At 44.6% G+C, this 17,644-nt stretch overlaps 1 protein-coding gene across 2 annotated transcripts in view; it reads left to right on the top strand.

Annotated features, from left to right (window-relative positions):
• tfe3a (transcription factor binding to IGHM enhancer 3a) overlaps positions 1-15,078 on the top strand; it is a 30,536-nt gene extending 15,458 nt beyond the window's left edge. For both annotated transcript variants that reach the window (XM_023295163.3, XM_023295162.3), the window contains exons 6-11: positions 516-614; positions 6,799-6,910; positions 8,437-8,493; positions 9,753-9,828; positions 9,953-10,100; positions 10,753-15,078. In XM_023295163.3, the coding sequence (XP_023150931.1) occupies positions 516-614; positions 6,799-6,910; positions 8,437-8,493; positions 9,753-9,828; positions 9,953-10,100; positions 10,753-11,100 (840 nt within the window). In that variant the 3' untranslated portion in view covers positions 11,101-15,078. The remainder of the gene's footprint in view (positions 1-515; positions 615-6,798; positions 6,911-8,436; positions 8,494-9,752; positions 9,829-9,952; positions 10,101-10,752) is intronic.
• Positions 15,079-17,644: the final 2,566 nt, after the last annotated feature.

Below are 17,644 nucleotides of genomic sequence, written 5' to 3'. Positions count from 1 at the left end.
GAGTTGCTGTGAGTCATTCTGTTGAGTCAACTGTTCCAGAGGATCTGACTCAGTCCGACTGTTTCCTGCTGTGGTCACATTCTGCAGGAACCAGAACCACAAACACTGAACTCAACATTTAACACTAAAACATGTTAGAACTTCAGAACACGTGTTGTTCTTTAACTAAACTAAAACACGCCCCCCAGACCGGCCCAATATTCAGATATCTGTCATTAACTGGGCCCAAATATTCGGAGCCCAGAAGTTGCTGTTCAGACCTCAGAGGAGGTGTGGATGAACGGTCCAATCAGACGATGGCAGGGGGCGGAGCTAAAGGACGAACATCAGTCTGTTCAGGACGTTACAGAAACTCCAGCACCTGCAGAACTGCCAGAACCTGCAGAACCTCCAGAACCTGGCGTCCATCTCACCGTGTTTCTGCTTCATCTTCACGTCAGAGCGAATCAGGACAGAAATCCAACCAATGATCGGGTCTGACCCATCACACCTCTGATCTGTGATTACATCATCAGGTGGAGGAGACTGTCATCGATGACATCATCAGCCTGGAGTCGAGCCTGAACGATGAGTTCCTCACGCTGATCGACTCAGGACTGCAGCTCGCCAACACGGTAACACAACACGCTAACACAGAAACACAACAGACACACTAACACAGTAACACAAAACGGTAACACAACACACCAACACGGTAACACAACACGCTAACACAACAGACACACTAACACAGTAACACAACATGCCAACACGGTAACACAACATGCCAAAACAGTAACACAACACGCCAACACGGTAACACAACACGGTAACACAACAGACATGCTAACACAACACGCAAACACGGTAACACAACACGCCAACACGGTAACAACACGCCAACATGGTGACACAACAGACACACTAACATGGTAACACAACAGACACAGTAACACAACAGACACGCTAACATAGTAACACAACACGCCAACACGGTAACACAACAGACACACTAACACGGTAACACAACATGCCAACACGGTAACACAACAGATACACTAACATGGTAACACAACAGATACACTAACACGGTAACACAACACGGTAACACAACACACTAACACGGTAACACAACAGACACACTAACACGGTAACACAACATGGTAACACAACAGACACACTAACACGGTAACACAACAGACATGATAACACGGTAACACAACACGCTAACACGGTAACAACATGCCAACACGGTAACACAACAGGCACACTAACACGGTAACACAACACACTAACACGGTAACACAACACACAAAAACAGTAACACAACAAACACACTAACTCAGTAACACAACACGCTAACACGGTAACACAACACACTAACACGATAACACAACAAACTAACATGGTAACACAACACACTAACACGGTAACACAACAGACAAACTAACATGGTAACACAACACGCTAACACGGTAACACAACACACTAACACGGTAACAACACACTAACATGGTAGCACAACACACTAACACGGTAACACAACAGACACACTAACACGGTAACACAACACACTAACACAGTAACACAACATGCAAACACGGTAACACAACAGACACTAACACGGTAGCACAACAGGCTAACACGGTAACACAACACGCTAACACGGTAACACAACACTAACAGTAACACGGTGGATCAGTCATGCTGTGGTTCTGTTTTAAAATGTTCTGATAGATGAAGAGCACAGAGGCTCCTCATCATCATCATCAGGTCAATGTCCACCTGCAGAGCTGCTGGCAGCACAACTTTTAGGAATGAATGAATGAATGAATGAATGAATGAATGAATGCAGTCGATAGACCAGCTGCTGCTGCACAGAATAGGTGGAAGACAGATGAACTGTCAATAAACAACACTTTAAAAAGACGATACTGACAGTATCGACCCCAAAGTAGAAACAAACCATAGTACCACTAAACAGGAGGTCTAGAAGGAGTCATAGTACCACTAAACAGGAGGTATAGAAGGAGTCATAGCACCACTAATCAGGAGGTCTAGAAGGAGTCATAGTACCACTGAACAGGAGGTCTAGAAGGAGTCACAGTACCACTGAACAGGAGGTATAGGAGGAGTCATAGTACCACTGAACAGGAGGTCTAGAAGGACTCATAGTACCACTAAACAGGAGGTCTAGAAGGAGTCATAGTACCACTAAACAGGAGGTCTAGAAGGAGTCATAGCACCACTAATCAGGAGGTCTAGAAGGAGTCATAGTACCACTAATCAGGAGGTCTAGAAGGAGTCACAGTACCACTGAACAGGAGGTCTAGAAGGAGTCACAGTACCACTAATCAGGAGGTCTAGAAGGAGTCACAGTACCACTGAACAGGAGGTATAGGAGGAGTCATAGTACCACTGAACAGGAGGTCTAGAAGGACTCAGTACCACTAAACAGGAGGTCTAGAAGGAGTCATGGTACCACTAAACAGGAGGTCTAGAAGGAGTCATAGCACCACTAATCAGGAGGTCTAGAAGGAGTCATAGTACCACTAATCAGGAGGTCTAGAAGGAGTCACAGTACCACTGAACAGGAGGTCTAGAAGGACTCATAGTACCACTAAACAGGAGGTCTAGAAGGAGTCATGGTACCACTAAACAGGAGGTCTAGAAGGAGTCATAGTTCCACTAATCAGGAGGTCTAGAAGAAGTCACAGTACCACTAATCAGGAGGTCTAGAAGGAGTCACAGTACCACTAATCAGGAGGTCTAAAAGGAGTCACAGTACCACTAATCAGGAGGTCTAGAAGAAGTCACAGTACCACTAATCAGGAGGTCTAGAAGGAGTCACAGTACCACTGAACAGGAGGTCTAGAAGGAGTCACAGTACCACTGAACAGGAGGTCTAGAAGAAGTCACAGTACCACTGAACAGGAGGTCTAGAAGGAGTCACAGTACCACTGAACAGGAGGTCTAGAAGGAGTCACAGTACCACTGAACAGGAGGTATAGGAGGAGTCATAGTACCACTGAACAGGAGGTCTAGAAGGACTCATAGTACCACTAAACAGGAGGTCTAGAAGGAGTCATAGTACCACTAAACAGGAGGTCTAGAAGGAGTCATAGCACCACTAATCAGGAGGTCTAGAAGGAGTCATAGTACCACTAATCAGGAGGTCTAGAAGGAGTCACAGTACCACTGAACAGGAGGTCTAGAAGGAGTCACAGTACCACTAATCAGGAGGTCTAGAAGGAGTCACAGTACCACTGAACAGGAGGTATAGGAGGAGTCATAGTACCACTGAACAGGAGGTCTAGAAGGACTCATAGTACCACTAAACAGGAGGTCTAGAAGGAGTCATGGTACCACTAAACAGGAGGTCTAGAAGGAGTCATAGCACCACTAATCAGGAGGTCTAGAAGGAGTCATAGTACCACTAATCAGGAGGTCTAGAAGGAGTCATAGCACCACTAATCAGGAGGTCTAGAAGGAGTCATAGCACCACTAATCAGGAGGTCTAGAAGGAGTCATAGTTCCACTAATCAGGAGGTCTAGAAGGAGTCATAGTTCCACTAATCAGGAGGTCTAGAAGGAGTCATAGTTCCACTAATCAGAGCTCCTAAAATGACTCCACAGACAGTGAACTACTTTCTCCATCCAGCTGTAAAAACAGACGGCAGCTGCTTCAGACTTGGTTCAGGGGTTCTCCATGGAAACCAGAGTTCGTGTGAAGCTCAGACAGTGTGAAGGAACCTTCAGAACATCAACCTCTATGGATGGAGGACCAGAACTAAACCTGGTTGCTGCTCAGAACTAAACTTCCAGATGAAAGTTTGCTGTTTTTTTAGTGAACTCTAATCTGATCTTCCTGTTTTGAGACTCACAGATGGTTTCCACCTTGTCTTGAACTCTCTGGATTCACTCTGGTGAAGTCTTCTCTTAGTTGTTGACTTTTACCTCCTGGAGAGTCTCTTGGATCTGACCAGATGTTGTGAAGGGTTCTTCTTAACCAGGAAAGGATTCTTCTGTCATCCACCACTGGTTTTCTCGGTCTTCTGGGTCTTTTGGTGTTGCTGAGCTCACCAGGTCCTTCTTTCTTTTTGAGAATGAACCAATGAACAGTAGATTTGTCCTCACCTGATGTTCCTGCTCTCTGATGGGTTTGTTTGTTCCAGCCTAATGACGGCTTCCTTCACTGATAGTGATGCTCTTTGGACTTCATATGGAGAGTTGATCTTATCAGATCCCACACTTGAAATGAACTCTAGACCTTTAATCTGCTCCTTGTAGATGTAATAATGAGGGAATAACTCACACCTGGCCATAGATCAGCTGAGCAGCCAACTGTCCAGTTACTTTTTGTCCCTTCTAAAGGTGGAGGGTTCTTCTAGAAGTGTTGTAGCTCCTCCACCGTTCACCTGATGTGGATGTAAATATTCAGATTAAAGCTGAAAGTCTGACCTTAAAGCACATCTGGATGGTTCCATATAAATCTACTGTGGTGGTGCACAGAACCCACAGGATGAAAAATGTGTCACTGTCCAGATATTTATGGATGGACTGGATACCTGGAGGGGGCGGGGCTTACCACCTGTACTGCAGCCAGCCACCAGAGGGCACTACAGATGTGTTGTGGTTGTAACAGGATGAGTTACCTGGAGGCCGACAGGTGTTTTGGTCAGTTGTGTGTCTGAGTTTCTGAGTTGTGTGTCGGCAGCAGATTCAGTGAAGCTTCAGCAGCGACTGTCAGAGTATCAGTTCAGCTTCCACACTTCCTGTTTCTGTGGGTGGAGACACTGTGTGTTTGTTTGTGTGTGTGTGTGTGTGTGTGTGTGTGTGTGTGTGTGTGTGTGTGTGTGTGTGTGTGTGTGTGTGTGTGTGTGTGTGTGTGTCAGGGAGATAGTGAGCTTCTGTTTTTTCTTAAAGAGACGTTTCCTCATTCTCCAACAGTCTTAGCTCAGAGGAAGATTCGGGTTCAGCTCTCTGTGGAATCAGAAATATGAGGATTCTAGTTTTGCTGCCGGACCATGAGAAGAGAAGGATTAAATCGGAGGTAAACTAGACCGTTTCTGTCGTTGACTTGGACCTCAGACACAACAGTGTTGGAGCTGATTTCTGGAACATAATAATTTGAAACCATTGATGGATTAATCAATAACTCATCGACAGAAAAAATGGATCACTTTTCAAGCAAGACAGGAAAATGTCAAATATTGTCTGACTGCAGACTCTCAAACTGGACAGTTTTCTGCAATTTTTTTTCACATTACTGGATATTTTGTCCACTTAATGTCAGTGTTTCTTAATGTTTCACAGATTGAACCTTTAATTTATTATTATAAATAATAATTAGTAGATTATCTGAACATTTGCAGGGCTGAAAGTCAGAAAACTTCAGCTGAAGCTGCTGACATGCTATACTAACTCTTTATTTTCTGCTTTAATCATGTCGACAAACAGTCTGAAAACATTTTATTTACAACAAGCAGAATGTCAGTGAGAAAAAGCTGCAGTAACATCAGTTCCTGGTAAAAGTACATGTATGTACTTCAATCAGCTGATCATGTGAAGTAAAGCTGAAGTCTGTTGGTGTTTGGCTCGTTGTCATGGTTTCGTCTGGGTTTGTAGAACACAAGGCTCCTTGCAGATCAGAATATCTAGTCTGAAACAGGATTTATCAGTGGAGGTGAGGTCTCTGTGTCTTCTCCTGGTGTCTCCCAGTCAGCTCAGTCCAGCAGCGTTTCTGTCCAGTTATCAACCAGCAGCTCTTTTTCTTTCTGTCAGCAGATTGTCACTGCAGAGCTGAAAACCACCAGAGATCTGTTAGACTCAGCTCTAGTTTAATCATCTAGTCTGCGTTCTGCTCTGGGAAGCAGGATCTGAGCTTCTGGAGGTACCTTCACATGAAACTCTGGGTTTCTGATGGTTTGCTCCTTACATCACTATGGTAACAGATCAATATCTGTTAAAACTCCTCCTACTGTCTGAACAGCAGATAATCAGAGGCATTTCATTGGTCTATCTGTCTTCACAGTGAACTAATCCACTATAAATTCCGTGTTTATCCTCAGTCGGCGTCTCCAGTGATTCCTAGAACTCTGGTTCTATGAAGGAACCACTTAAACACATCAACAACCTGTACTGTGGTTCTTTCATACATTATTGACGGTCTTCTGGAGATCAGACTGACTCTGCTCTGACGTCATTCAAACATAATAACAATAATACCACGATGGGAAACGCCTGACTCACCTGATCTAACAGCTGATTGGTTCCGATGTTGGAGAGAAACTTTTCATTTCAGCTGCTTTAAGAGATTTTAGTTTTATTCTCCATGTTGGTTGACTTGTGTCATAAACTGCAGACAGGAAGTAGTTTTATTCTGAAAAGATTTAATGCCAACATTTCTGCTGAGGAATGTTAGAAGAACAACTGCACAGAAGGTTCAGTCTGTTTATCTGACAGCTTTGTTCTCCTGATCTGCCTGATCTGATTTACAGCAGATGAAGCACAGATCAGCTGGTAGGAGCTAACAGTGAATGAATGCTTCAGCTCGTGTGTTTGTGAGAGAACGTCTGAATGAATCAGGGTTTCTGGAAGTTCCTGTCCAGACTGGAAGCTGCTGGAAGCTCCGCCCCCTGCTGACCTTCCACCTCCAACCATGTTAACTCATGAAAGAAAGAAAAACTTGAGGTTTAGTTTAGTTCAGCTTAAGTTTAGTTTAGGCTTAGCTTAGTGTTGGTTTAAGTTTAGTTTTGGTTTCATATCGGTGTGTTTATCTGAGTCATCTGAATCTGTGCTCTGATTGGTCCGTTGCAGTTGCCGGTGTCTGACGTGCTGGACATGTACGGCAGAGGGACGGCCACGCCCACCGTCACCGTTAGCAACAGCTGCCCCGCTGACCTGCAAGTTGTCAAGACAGAGCTGAGCGGTAAATCACCAACCAACACATCTGGAGACACTTCCTGTCTGCTCATCAGCTGTACAGAGGTTTCTCCATGCTGAATGTATCTCCATCATCTGCACAGATGTTCCACCATGCTGAATGTACACTGCCCGTCCAAACTAAAAGTCTCCCTCTAATATTCCTTTGGACTTCATTTCATTCTCTGTGGCGTCGTTCCGATCAGCTTCTGTAAAGTCACAGCATTTGTTTCTGTCCAGAGTTTTCTACACAGATCTTGTAGTGATGATGGGAACTGCTTGTCCAGTAGCACTAGCCATGATGAGGCATCACTTCATCCTCCTCTCTTCTTACCCTGATGCCCCCATCACTTTGGAACAGGGTAAATCTGGACTCATCAGACCTCATGACCTTCTTCCATTGATCCAGAGTCCAATCTTTATGCTCCACAGCAAACTGAAGCCTTTTTTTCTGATCATCCTCACTGATCAGTGGTTTTCTCAGAGCTACAGCTGTTTAGTCCCAGTCCTTTGAGTTCCCTTCATGTGGAAATGTTCTTACTTCACTATTAAACAGCCGTGAGTTCTACTGGTGGTTTCCTACGGTCATCTAAGAGTTTGTTCCTGGAAGATGATGGTTCTCCACTGTACTTCAGGTTTTAATGATGCGTTGGACGGTTCTTAACCTGATTTTTAGTCGTTTCATCTCCTTAGTTGCTTTCTTTGCTTGATGCAGGCCAATAATCTGACCCTTCTGAGACAGATTAACATCCTTTCCATGACCACAGGATATGTCTTCCAACATGGTTGTTCAAGGAATGAGAATCAGCTAGGGTTAAAGAAGATGTTTCATCACTGCAGTAATTATCCAGTGGAAGGATATGACCCATTGGCTCAGTTAAATCCAGGTGGAAACTGTTTTTGGACAGGTAGGGCATCTCCAACAACTAGCTCCTCTGTTCAAACCCAACAAACCACCAGAGTCTGCTGGAAGCCATCAACCTCCAATGCACGCATGCACACACACACACACAGACGCACAGAGTTGTACATTCCTCCATCATCAGTTTCTTCTTCCTTCCTTCTTATTTCAAACTGAGGCGTTCTGTTGTGGCACAAACAGCAGCAACAACAACAACAACATACAGTGTTTCCCCCCCTCTTCACCGTCAGCATCACAGTAACAGTTATCTGTAGTTTACCTTAGTATTCGTGAGTACCCGACACAGTGCAAGACTGCTGTGAAGGTGGAGACATGTGGTGGTGGTGTATTTGCGGCGATTTAAAAAAAAAAAAAAAAAGAAATTTAAAGGAGCGGCGCTGGGATTTTAGCAGCGGCAGGCCGCTGCTGCAGAATGAATGTAGAGAAATCCCTGACATGTTTCCAACTCAGAACTGTTTGTGTTGCTGCTGCAGATAAATGTCATGATCATACTGGTGATGTTGTTGTTGCTGACATTAATGGTATTGATGGAGGTGGTTCTGTTGTTGCTGTTGTTTTTGTTTTTGTTGTTGTTGTTGCTGATGTTTGTGGTTCTGTTGTTGGTATTGCAGATGTTGAGGCCAAAGCGCTGATTAAAGAGAGACAGAAGAAGGACAATCACAACCTGAGTGAGTACAAACTACTATATCAGTTACTGCAGTATTCCTTCATCAGAATACCTGCAGTATGGTGATTATAGTCCTGGTTTTAGATCTAAGCCCTTTCAGTGCCTGTAGCTCTAAATGAGCTGCTGCTGGCCCCGCCCCCTTTAGGAAGAAGGCTCTCTCTGTCTGACAGATGAATCAGACTTTGTTGTCTAATGTTCTCTCAGTAAATCTGTGTGAATGTTTTAACTTATGTGTTTGTTGTCAGACGACGCCATAAAATCAGTCTTTAAATGAAGCTAACGCTGGTTAGCATGTGGTCTGGAGGAGTTTCTCTGTTTCATCCTCGTTCTGCTGCCTGACAACAGAAACATCTGGAAATGAGAGCAGCTTTACTGTAGTTCAGCTGGAACAAAATGCATTTTAATGAGCACAGAGAGCAGGAGAGAAGCTAACAGAAGCTAACAGATGCTAACAGATTATCTCACTGATGTGTATTTTAACTACTTACCTGTTCTGACACTCAGAAGACAAGAAAACTGCACACTACACAAAACGACACCATCATAAGACCTTGTACTTCCTGATGGACCAGCGTCTAACCCACGAGAGTATCAGATACAGAGAGCTAGTATTCAAACAAACAAGGAGCCGAACGGTAGCAGTACTACAGTAGTACTAGTATAATAGTAGCGTAACTATGTCCATCCAGCATGCATACAGATGTTCAGAGGGCACAGATCACTGCTCAGTGATCCAAGACAACTCAGAAAGGATGCTCTTCTGTCTGCTTTGTTCAGCATGAGAACATAGAGTTAGCCGCATTAGTAGCACAAACACAAAACATTTCCTGTTGTTGTGGCTAATGCTAACATTAGCCATGTTAGTGGTACAGTGTGGTAGTACTCGGGATCCTCCTGTAGCTGTGAGGACCATCGGTAATCTGGGAGTTATCAGTGCATGGAGACTCCTGTGTTCATTCTAACAGCTTCAGACATGTAGAGTTTATCAGCAACAGCTGTAGAACATAAATAAACCTGCTGTCATTCTGATTGTTCACCTGGAAGCAGTGAGTGGGTGGGGCTACACAGAGTTACACCCCTATTGGTCAGTTAGCTGTGAGATAACACCTGGTCAGACTCTTCCTGACTCGTAAAGCAGGATGCTAACTGAAACGGACGTCTTTATATCTGACCAAACACTAAGAACAGTGAAATGGATGTTGAGCATGAGGGACCTCTAAGTCCTGATTCATCTTCATGATTCTGCTGTTTCTGTTTTAGTCGAGAGGAGAAGACGCTTCAACATCAACGATCGCATCAAAGAACTCGGAGCTCTGATCCCTAAATCCTCAGACCCGTCAGTAAACACTGCAAATACTACTACTGATAATACTACCATTACTGATACTTCATCAGTACTTAGTACCAGCCAGACACAGGAACATAAAACACAGAAATAATTCATGTGATTGGTCCATCAGGGAGACCAGGTGGAACAAAGGAACCATCCTGAAGGCGTCGGTGGATTACATCCGCAAACTGCAGAAAGAACAGCAGAGAACCCGAGAGATGGAAGAGAGGCAGAGGAGGCTGGAGAACACCAACCGATCACTGCTGCTGAGGATACAGGTGAGAGCAACAACCAATCAGGGCTGAGGATACAGGTGAGAACAACAACCAATCAGGGCTGAGGATGCAGGTGAGGGTGGGGGGCAGAACAGCTTTGACTGGAAAACTACCTGGTGTTTCTGATCATGTTGTTGTTTAGAACTTGGTGGTGTTTGTTGTTGTTGTTTATAACTTCCTGATGTTTGTTGTTGTTTATAACTTGCTGGTGTTTGTTGTTGTTTATAATTTCCTGGTATTTGTTGTTGTTGCTTAAAACTTCCTGATGTTTGTTGTTGTTCAGAACTTGCTGGTGTTTGTTGTTGTTTATAATTTCCTGGTGTTTGTTTGTTGTTGTTTATAACTTCCTGATGTTTGTTGTTTATAGTTTCCTGGTGTTTGTTGTTGTTTATTACTTACTGGTGTTTGTTGTCATTGTTGTGTTTGTTTATAACTTGCTTGTGTTTGTTGTTGTTTTTTATTACTGCTGGTGTTTGTTGTTTATAATTTCCTGGTGTTTGTTGTTGTTTAGAACTTCCTGGTGTTTGTTGTTGTTGTTTAAAACTTGCGGGTGTTTGCGGTTGTTGTTGTTTAGAGTTTCCTGGTGTTTGTTGTTGTTGTTTAGAACTTGCTGATTCTCCTGTCTGATCTCTCAGTGTTCCTCGGTGTTCTGCAGGAGTTGGAGGTCCAGGCTCGGCTCCACGGTTTCTCATCGTCCGCCCCCCCTCCTCCCTCCTCCTCCCCTCTGGCCCCGCCCACCCTCCTGTCCTCCCCCCTCCCTCCCTTCTCCTCCCCCTCCTCCCCCCTGGTGACTCCTCCCCTGGGTCTGGACGCTCTGAGCTTCGTGGAGCTGGAGGACCCTCGGGGGGCGTCGGCAGTCTTCTCCCCGGAGCTGCTGCCTGAGGCGGGGCTGCAGGGCGTCCTACTGATGGAGGACGGCGTGATGTCCGACCCGCTGCTGTCCTGCGGCGCCTCGAAGACGAGCAGCCGGAGGAGCAGCTTCAGCATGGATGAGGACCTCTGATGACTTCAGCACGGAGAGATCTGATTGGCTGAGCTGGAGACGGGACTCTGCCTTTTTTTAATCTTCAGTAGAACTATTTTAACCTGTGACATCATCCAAACAATCAACGCCCGGTGTGATGCAGTGTTGCCATGGTAACCACTACTCGTCTTCCTGGACGCTAGGGGTCCTGTAGAGTTGTCATGGCAGCGAATGGGTCCTTGCTTGTAACCACGACAACGTCACCATGGTTACCACAGTGTGCCCCAAAAGTGTTGCCATGGTAACCCCTATCTACAGTATCCATGGTGACTGTTCATTTTCTACACTATCCCTGAGGCTGTCACCATGGTAACCACAGCAGCATGTCCTCCTGTGTTCCCATCAGTTACCATGGTAAACACTATGTGGTGACTGCTGAGTTCTGCATCATCATGAAAACAAGAAACAGAGACAGCTGGACACTGATTGGCTGCTGATGAACAAGCTTGCAGCTGATTGGCTGAGCTGGTTTCATCTGCTGAGAAGCTGCAAGTGTGATCTCACATGGACCCTCAGATTGTAGATCTGAAACAACCTGAAGGGAACTGTTCCATCTCCACATGCTGTCACCAGTTTGAACTGGTTTCATTCCACTGGTTTGGTCACAGCTAGCATTTTATTGTTGTTACTGGTGGAGAAGTTAGCTCGCTGTTAGCCATCACCAACCGCTAAGTTAGCGCGCTGTTAGCCATCACCCACCGCTAAGTTAGCTCACTGTAAGCCATCACCCACCGCTAAGTTAGCTCGCTGTTACCCATCACCCACCGCTAAATTAGCTCGCTGTTAACCATCACCCACTGCTAACTTAGCTCGCTGTTTGTCATCACCTGCAAATTGTAGACATACAGCTGCATCTGATAGCAGGATATGTCTTAGCTGAAGCTAATAGTAAGCTAACTCATAGCTGCAGCTGATAGCAGGGTAAGTGTTAGCTGAAGCTAATAGTATGGTAAGTCTTAGCTGAAGCTAATAGCAGGCTAACTCATAGCTGGAGCTAATAGCAGGCTAACTCATAGCTGAAGCAGATAGCAGCGTAAGTCTTAGCTGGAGCTAATAGCAGGCTAACTCATAGCTGGAGCTAATAACAGGCTAACTCATAGCTGAAGCTAATAGTAGGCTAACTCATAGCTGAAGCTAATAGTAGGCTAACTCATAGCTGGAGCTAATAGCAGGCTAACTCATAGCTGAAGCTAATAGCAGGCTAAGTATTAGCTGGAGCTAATAGCAGGCTAACTCATAGCTGAAGGTAATAGCAGGCTAACTCATAGCTGGAGCTAATAGCAGGCTAACTCATAGCTGAAGGTAATAGCAGGCTAACTCATAGCTGGAGCTAATAGCAGGCTAACTCATAGCTGGAGCTAATAGCAGGCTAACTCATAGCTGAAGCTAATCGCAGGCTAACTCATAGCTGGAGCTAATAGCAGGCTAACTCATAGCTCGAGCTAATAGCAGGCTAACTCATAGCTGAAGCTAATCGCAGGCTAACTCATAGCTGCATCCTTTAAGGACTCAGAGTTCGAACCAAGTGTTGTTTGTTGTGATGTTCAGCTTCACGGTTCACATTTTGGGCGGACAGTTTGAGGAGCGAAGGAAGAAGGTCTCCAACACTGATCAGGTTCTTCCAGTCCTCAGATATTTTCCCACAAAGATTCACCGTCATCCTGATTCATCCCTCCTCAGTAACTCCATGAGTTATGTGGTTTGGAAGTAAATCGTCTACACTGATATAGCGGCGTTCTACCTTAATGGTACTCAAAGCACTGTACAATGTGCAATCAATCAATCAATCAATCAAACACGCATTCACACACCATTGACGACAGAACTTCCATCCCAAGTGCTTCCTGCCATCAGATCAACTACATACAGGGATGAGAATTTTCCGCGGATCCGCGGAATTCCGAGTTTTTTTCCGCCGAAAGTATAGTTTTTGTGAATCGTGTAAATCCGTTGAGAAAATTGTAGGGGGGTAGGGGTAGGCAAGCGGCCGGCCGATGCGTCGCGAGCCAAGGCTTGTGATGGCCGCCCGCCTTGATGGCCATCCCGCCGCCGACATCTTTCGGCAACGTGCATTGCAACGCGGGGGGCCTTCGGCAGACATTTTCAGAGTTTTTTTCCATTTGTCATTCTCATCCCTGTACATACTTACCTACTGAGATCACCTGACCTGATGACCTGAGATCACCTGACCTGATGGGAAATATAACAGGAATGTCTGAATTCAGCCATTAAAGGATGCAGCCTCTGAATTAGCACACAGCGACTGTTTGGAGTCCACTGTTAGCTGAGCTAGCTGTTAGCTAAGCTAGCAGCTTGCTGAGCTAGCTGTTAGCTGAGCTAGCCATTAGCTAAGCTAGCCGTTTGCTAAGCTAGCCGCTTGCTGAGCTAGCCGTTAGCTGTAGAGGCTTGGCTTAGTTGAGCAGCTCAGCCAGTAATCACCCAGCTGAAGCTGTCTCATCTGTTAAGTGTATTTTCTTCACCCAGATATGAATTGTAAGAGCTAACAGCTAATGTAGCTAGCTTTGGCTGTCTGTTAGCTACTGTATACATCACAACTGAAAACAATTAGCATGTTCTGTGTTGCTCTGCTCAGCACTTCCCACTCTGAAACTACATGCTAATGTAGTTAGCAGCCTAGCTCACCACAAACCCAACAGCTGGCAGAGGTTTCTCTGATAATTTGAGCATACTTTGAATAAAGCTAGTTGGTAACTGCAAAATGCTAGTTAGTTGATGTAGATAGCTAAGGCTAAAAGCAAGCGAACTGTCTCCTTGATACCATCAAACTGTGTACTGTAACCTGCTTCAAGCTTAGAGTAAAGCTAGCTCGCTGTTGTTGCTGTTCTCAGTTACTAGTTTGTGGCCAAATACAAGGTTAGCTAGTCTAAAAATGACTAGCTAACAGTTAGCTAGTCTAAAAATGACTAGCTAACTGTTAACTAATCAAAAAATGATTAGCTAACAGCTAGTCTAAAAATGACTAGCTAACTTTTAGCTAATCTAAAAATGACTAGCTAACTGTTAGCTTTAGCTCAGTGTTCCAGTACACAGCATCAGTATCACTGAAATGATTCTACCCTGTATCTCCTCACAGTAATCAGATTACCTCTAAGTAATAGAGTATTCTACCTTGTATCCCCTCAGTAATCAAATTACCTCTCAGTAGTATTCTACTGTATCCCCTTACAGTAATCAGATTACCTCTCAGTAGTACAGTATTCTACTGTATCCCTCACAGTAATCAGATTACCTCTCAGTAGTAGAGTACTGTCTCTGATGTCAGATTACTGGTTGAATTCCGGCTCCCCAGCAGGAACTCAGTGGAACTAAGGTGAGGTTCTGTGGTTCCTCCTTCAGTCCTCCTCATGGAGGAGCCAGAGTCCACTCATTTCTGCTCACATCTTCTCTGTTTTCTTCAGCTGCTCTGTGCTGGAGGGGTTGTGTTGCTCTACCTGTCTCTAGAGAACACCTCAAAGGTTCTGCTGGCTTCAGGACTCACACTGTCCAGGTCCTTGTGGGACAACCCAGTCCTTCTGGGAAAGTTAATGTCATTTTGGACCTCCATGCTTCACTGTCAGGACTATGCATCCACTGTGGTTGTCCTGGTCAGGTTCTCACCAAACATCTGGACTCCATCTGAGCCCAACTCATTGATCTTTATCTGACCAAAGAATGTTTTCCAACATCCATCAGGCTTCTTCTCATGTTCTTCAGCTTAGAAGTAATCTGATTACTGTGAGGCAATACTTCAGTACTACTAACAGAACTGCTGTGGGGTTTCAGATCAACATTTTTCACTAAAACTGACTTTAGTCTGAGCAGTTACCATGGCAATGGCCTGACCAGAGACACGTTCTAAAAGGGATTTCTGTTTGTCTTTATTCATGATCTGTTATATTCCTGTTAATTTTTATAGATTTGTCACATTTTATAGAAATAAATCCTGATGCTAAAGAACATGTTGATTTGTTTCGTTTCCTCACCGCCTGTTTTCATGGCAACAACTTCAGGTTTAATCAGAAGAAGGTTTTTAAAGAACAGAGTTCAGTAAGGCGTCAGGGTTTTTTAAGATGGATTCAGGCCAAGTTTAATCGTCCAGTTCACTGTGACGGCTTTTAATAATAGTAATTTAATAATAGCTAATTAGTAATAATTGACTAAACATTCAGCTGAAGGTTTATGTTACAGAAGGGGTCAGAGAACCCAGGCACAGATAGTGGCAAACAGGTGGTAAATGGGAAATAGGTTTTTATTTAAACAAAGCAGGAACTCAACCAGTACAGAAAAGGGAAAACTGAGAAGGGGGGTAAATTAAACCCAATCTATACTAAAATAAGTCCCACTACAAAACCTACAAAAACCCACTGCTAAACTACAAAAACCAAACAGGGATAAACTGAAGCAAGCAACGAAACAGAGTCCTTACAGAAACCAGGGAAGCTAAACTACAGGGGCAAGGTTGGTAGACAGGAAACAAACACAGGAACTGGCGGGAACCTGGGGGAGAAGAGCAGAGTCCATGGAGCTGAAGCAGTCGGGAGGTAAGCAGGGCTCGGTGGGGAGAACAGACTCGATGAAGGAATGAGAGTCTATGGTCCGGTGGAAAGTAAGTGAATGAACAGAGCTTAAATACCTGCAGGTGTGATTGTATGCAGGTGAACTGAATGGGCTGATTACTGCAGCTGACTCCTGACACAGCAATCAGCAGAATGCAGACAGGTGATGAGACACAGACAGACAGACAGACAGACAGACAGACAGACAGACAGACAGACAGAGACAGACAGACAGATGCAGAGCCCAACAGGTGCAAACAGGGACAAGACAAGGATGGATAGACAACAAGGACGGAGATGACAGGATGAGTGAGAGGGATGCAAGAGAGACAGATGACAATGACAGGAAGAAGGAAAGACAAGGAGGAAGGAGAAGAATAGAGGCTGGAGCAGGAATCATAACAGTTTAAAAGTTCACAGAAGCTTGTTATTCATGAAACCCAAAGAACAAAATAGAACGTCTACAGAACTTTTATCACACAGGATAATCCATCCGTTACCTGTCCTCTGTAGGGGGCGAAGCCTATCCCAGCTGACTGAGGGAGAAGGTTCACCTGGACAGGTAACGGTCTATCAGAGGTTCACCTGGACAGGTAACGGTCTATAAGACATCCACACCTGCAGACAGGTTAGAACCTCCAGGGAACCTCAGCAGGTCTTTGTGGGAGGAACCTGGAGAACCTGGCAAACCCAGCAGGGAGAACATGTGGACTCCAATCAGTACCTTCTAGCTGTGAGGTCACCATGAGAAGTGCTGATCCACCGTGCCACCATGCTGCCCTCTTTAGGATTCTTCTCTTATCTCCTGATAAAACATGAGGTTCTGAAGGCATCCAGCAGGAGGCGCTGTGATGCAGTCTTTATGAATCCATCTGAATTCATTTAACCGTCAGAAATGAGAGAAAAACAGAGAAACTTCTCATTATTTAACAAAAATTTGGTGTTGTGGCTGATCTACTTTATTTCTAGAATCATTGTGAAACAGACGATCCATCTGGAGCCTCCAGCTGCTGCTTCAACAGGAATCGCATTTACTTTAGTTGAACCTGGTTTCTGAGACTTTATTGAACTAAGACCAGCAGCTCCTTCATGCTGCTGAAGGTTGAACTCCTCATTATTAATTGTCTATGTTTGCTTTCGTTTTATTTCTCTTCAGTCTTCTTATTCCTCAACAAACTGCACAGGAAATGACCTTCCACCGACTCAGATCCAGAAATGTATCTGAACGTTGAGGAACCGATCATCACTGGAGCTCATTAATGGAGGATGATTCTACAGACAGACGTCCTGCAGTCTGACAACAGAAGAAACTTCTAATGTTCAGATCTCCAAAGTCAGTGAGACTGAAAGAATTTAGTAAAACCCTCCATCAGTAGAACTGTTCTTGGATAAAAGAGCTGCTCTGAAAGCTGCTCTCCTACTGATTACTGTTTTAGGGAATGAGTGAATCATTCAGAAGAACTATACAGATAAACCGGAGGAGAAATAAAGGAACAGTCAGCAGGTAGGAGGCTGGATTCAGTTCAGTTTTTATCCAAGAATTCTGGATCAAAAGTTCTCAATTCTCTGTTTAAATATAAATCTTATCCATTATTATTATTAATATCGGAGGACCTCTCCTGCCTCCTGGTGGCCAAGCTCTGGACCAGGGGCTGAAAAGGCCTCGAGGTAAAAGTGGGCTCCGATGGAAGCCAGATGGAGACCACCCTCATCCTGAGTTACCCACATCTGTCACCAGGATGTGGAGTCTGATTGGACCGTGTTGAAGCCCTCACTGCAGCAGACCGGGTGGAGGTTCCATTTTCAAACAGGGTCTAATTTCAGCCTCTCCAGGAAAGAGTCGTATGGAAGGACTGAGATAAGAAAAAGAAACTGATATAAATAGAAAATCTGGAAAAATCTGAAGGAACCAAACCCCACCACTGGTTTAGCTCTCAGTGTGTGTGTTGGTGCCACTGGTTTGTGGG

This window comes from Amphiprion ocellaris, chromosome 8 (assembly GCF_022539595.1).
Source record: "Amphiprion ocellaris isolate individual 3 ecotype Okinawa chromosome 8, ASM2253959v1, whole genome shotgun sequence".
Classification (NCBI taxonomy): Eukaryota; Metazoa; Chordata; class Actinopteri; family Pomacentridae; genus Amphiprion; species Amphiprion ocellaris.
The sequence above is the reverse complement of the archived record's forward strand: the minus strand, read 5'-3'. Positions and strand labels throughout refer to the sequence as shown.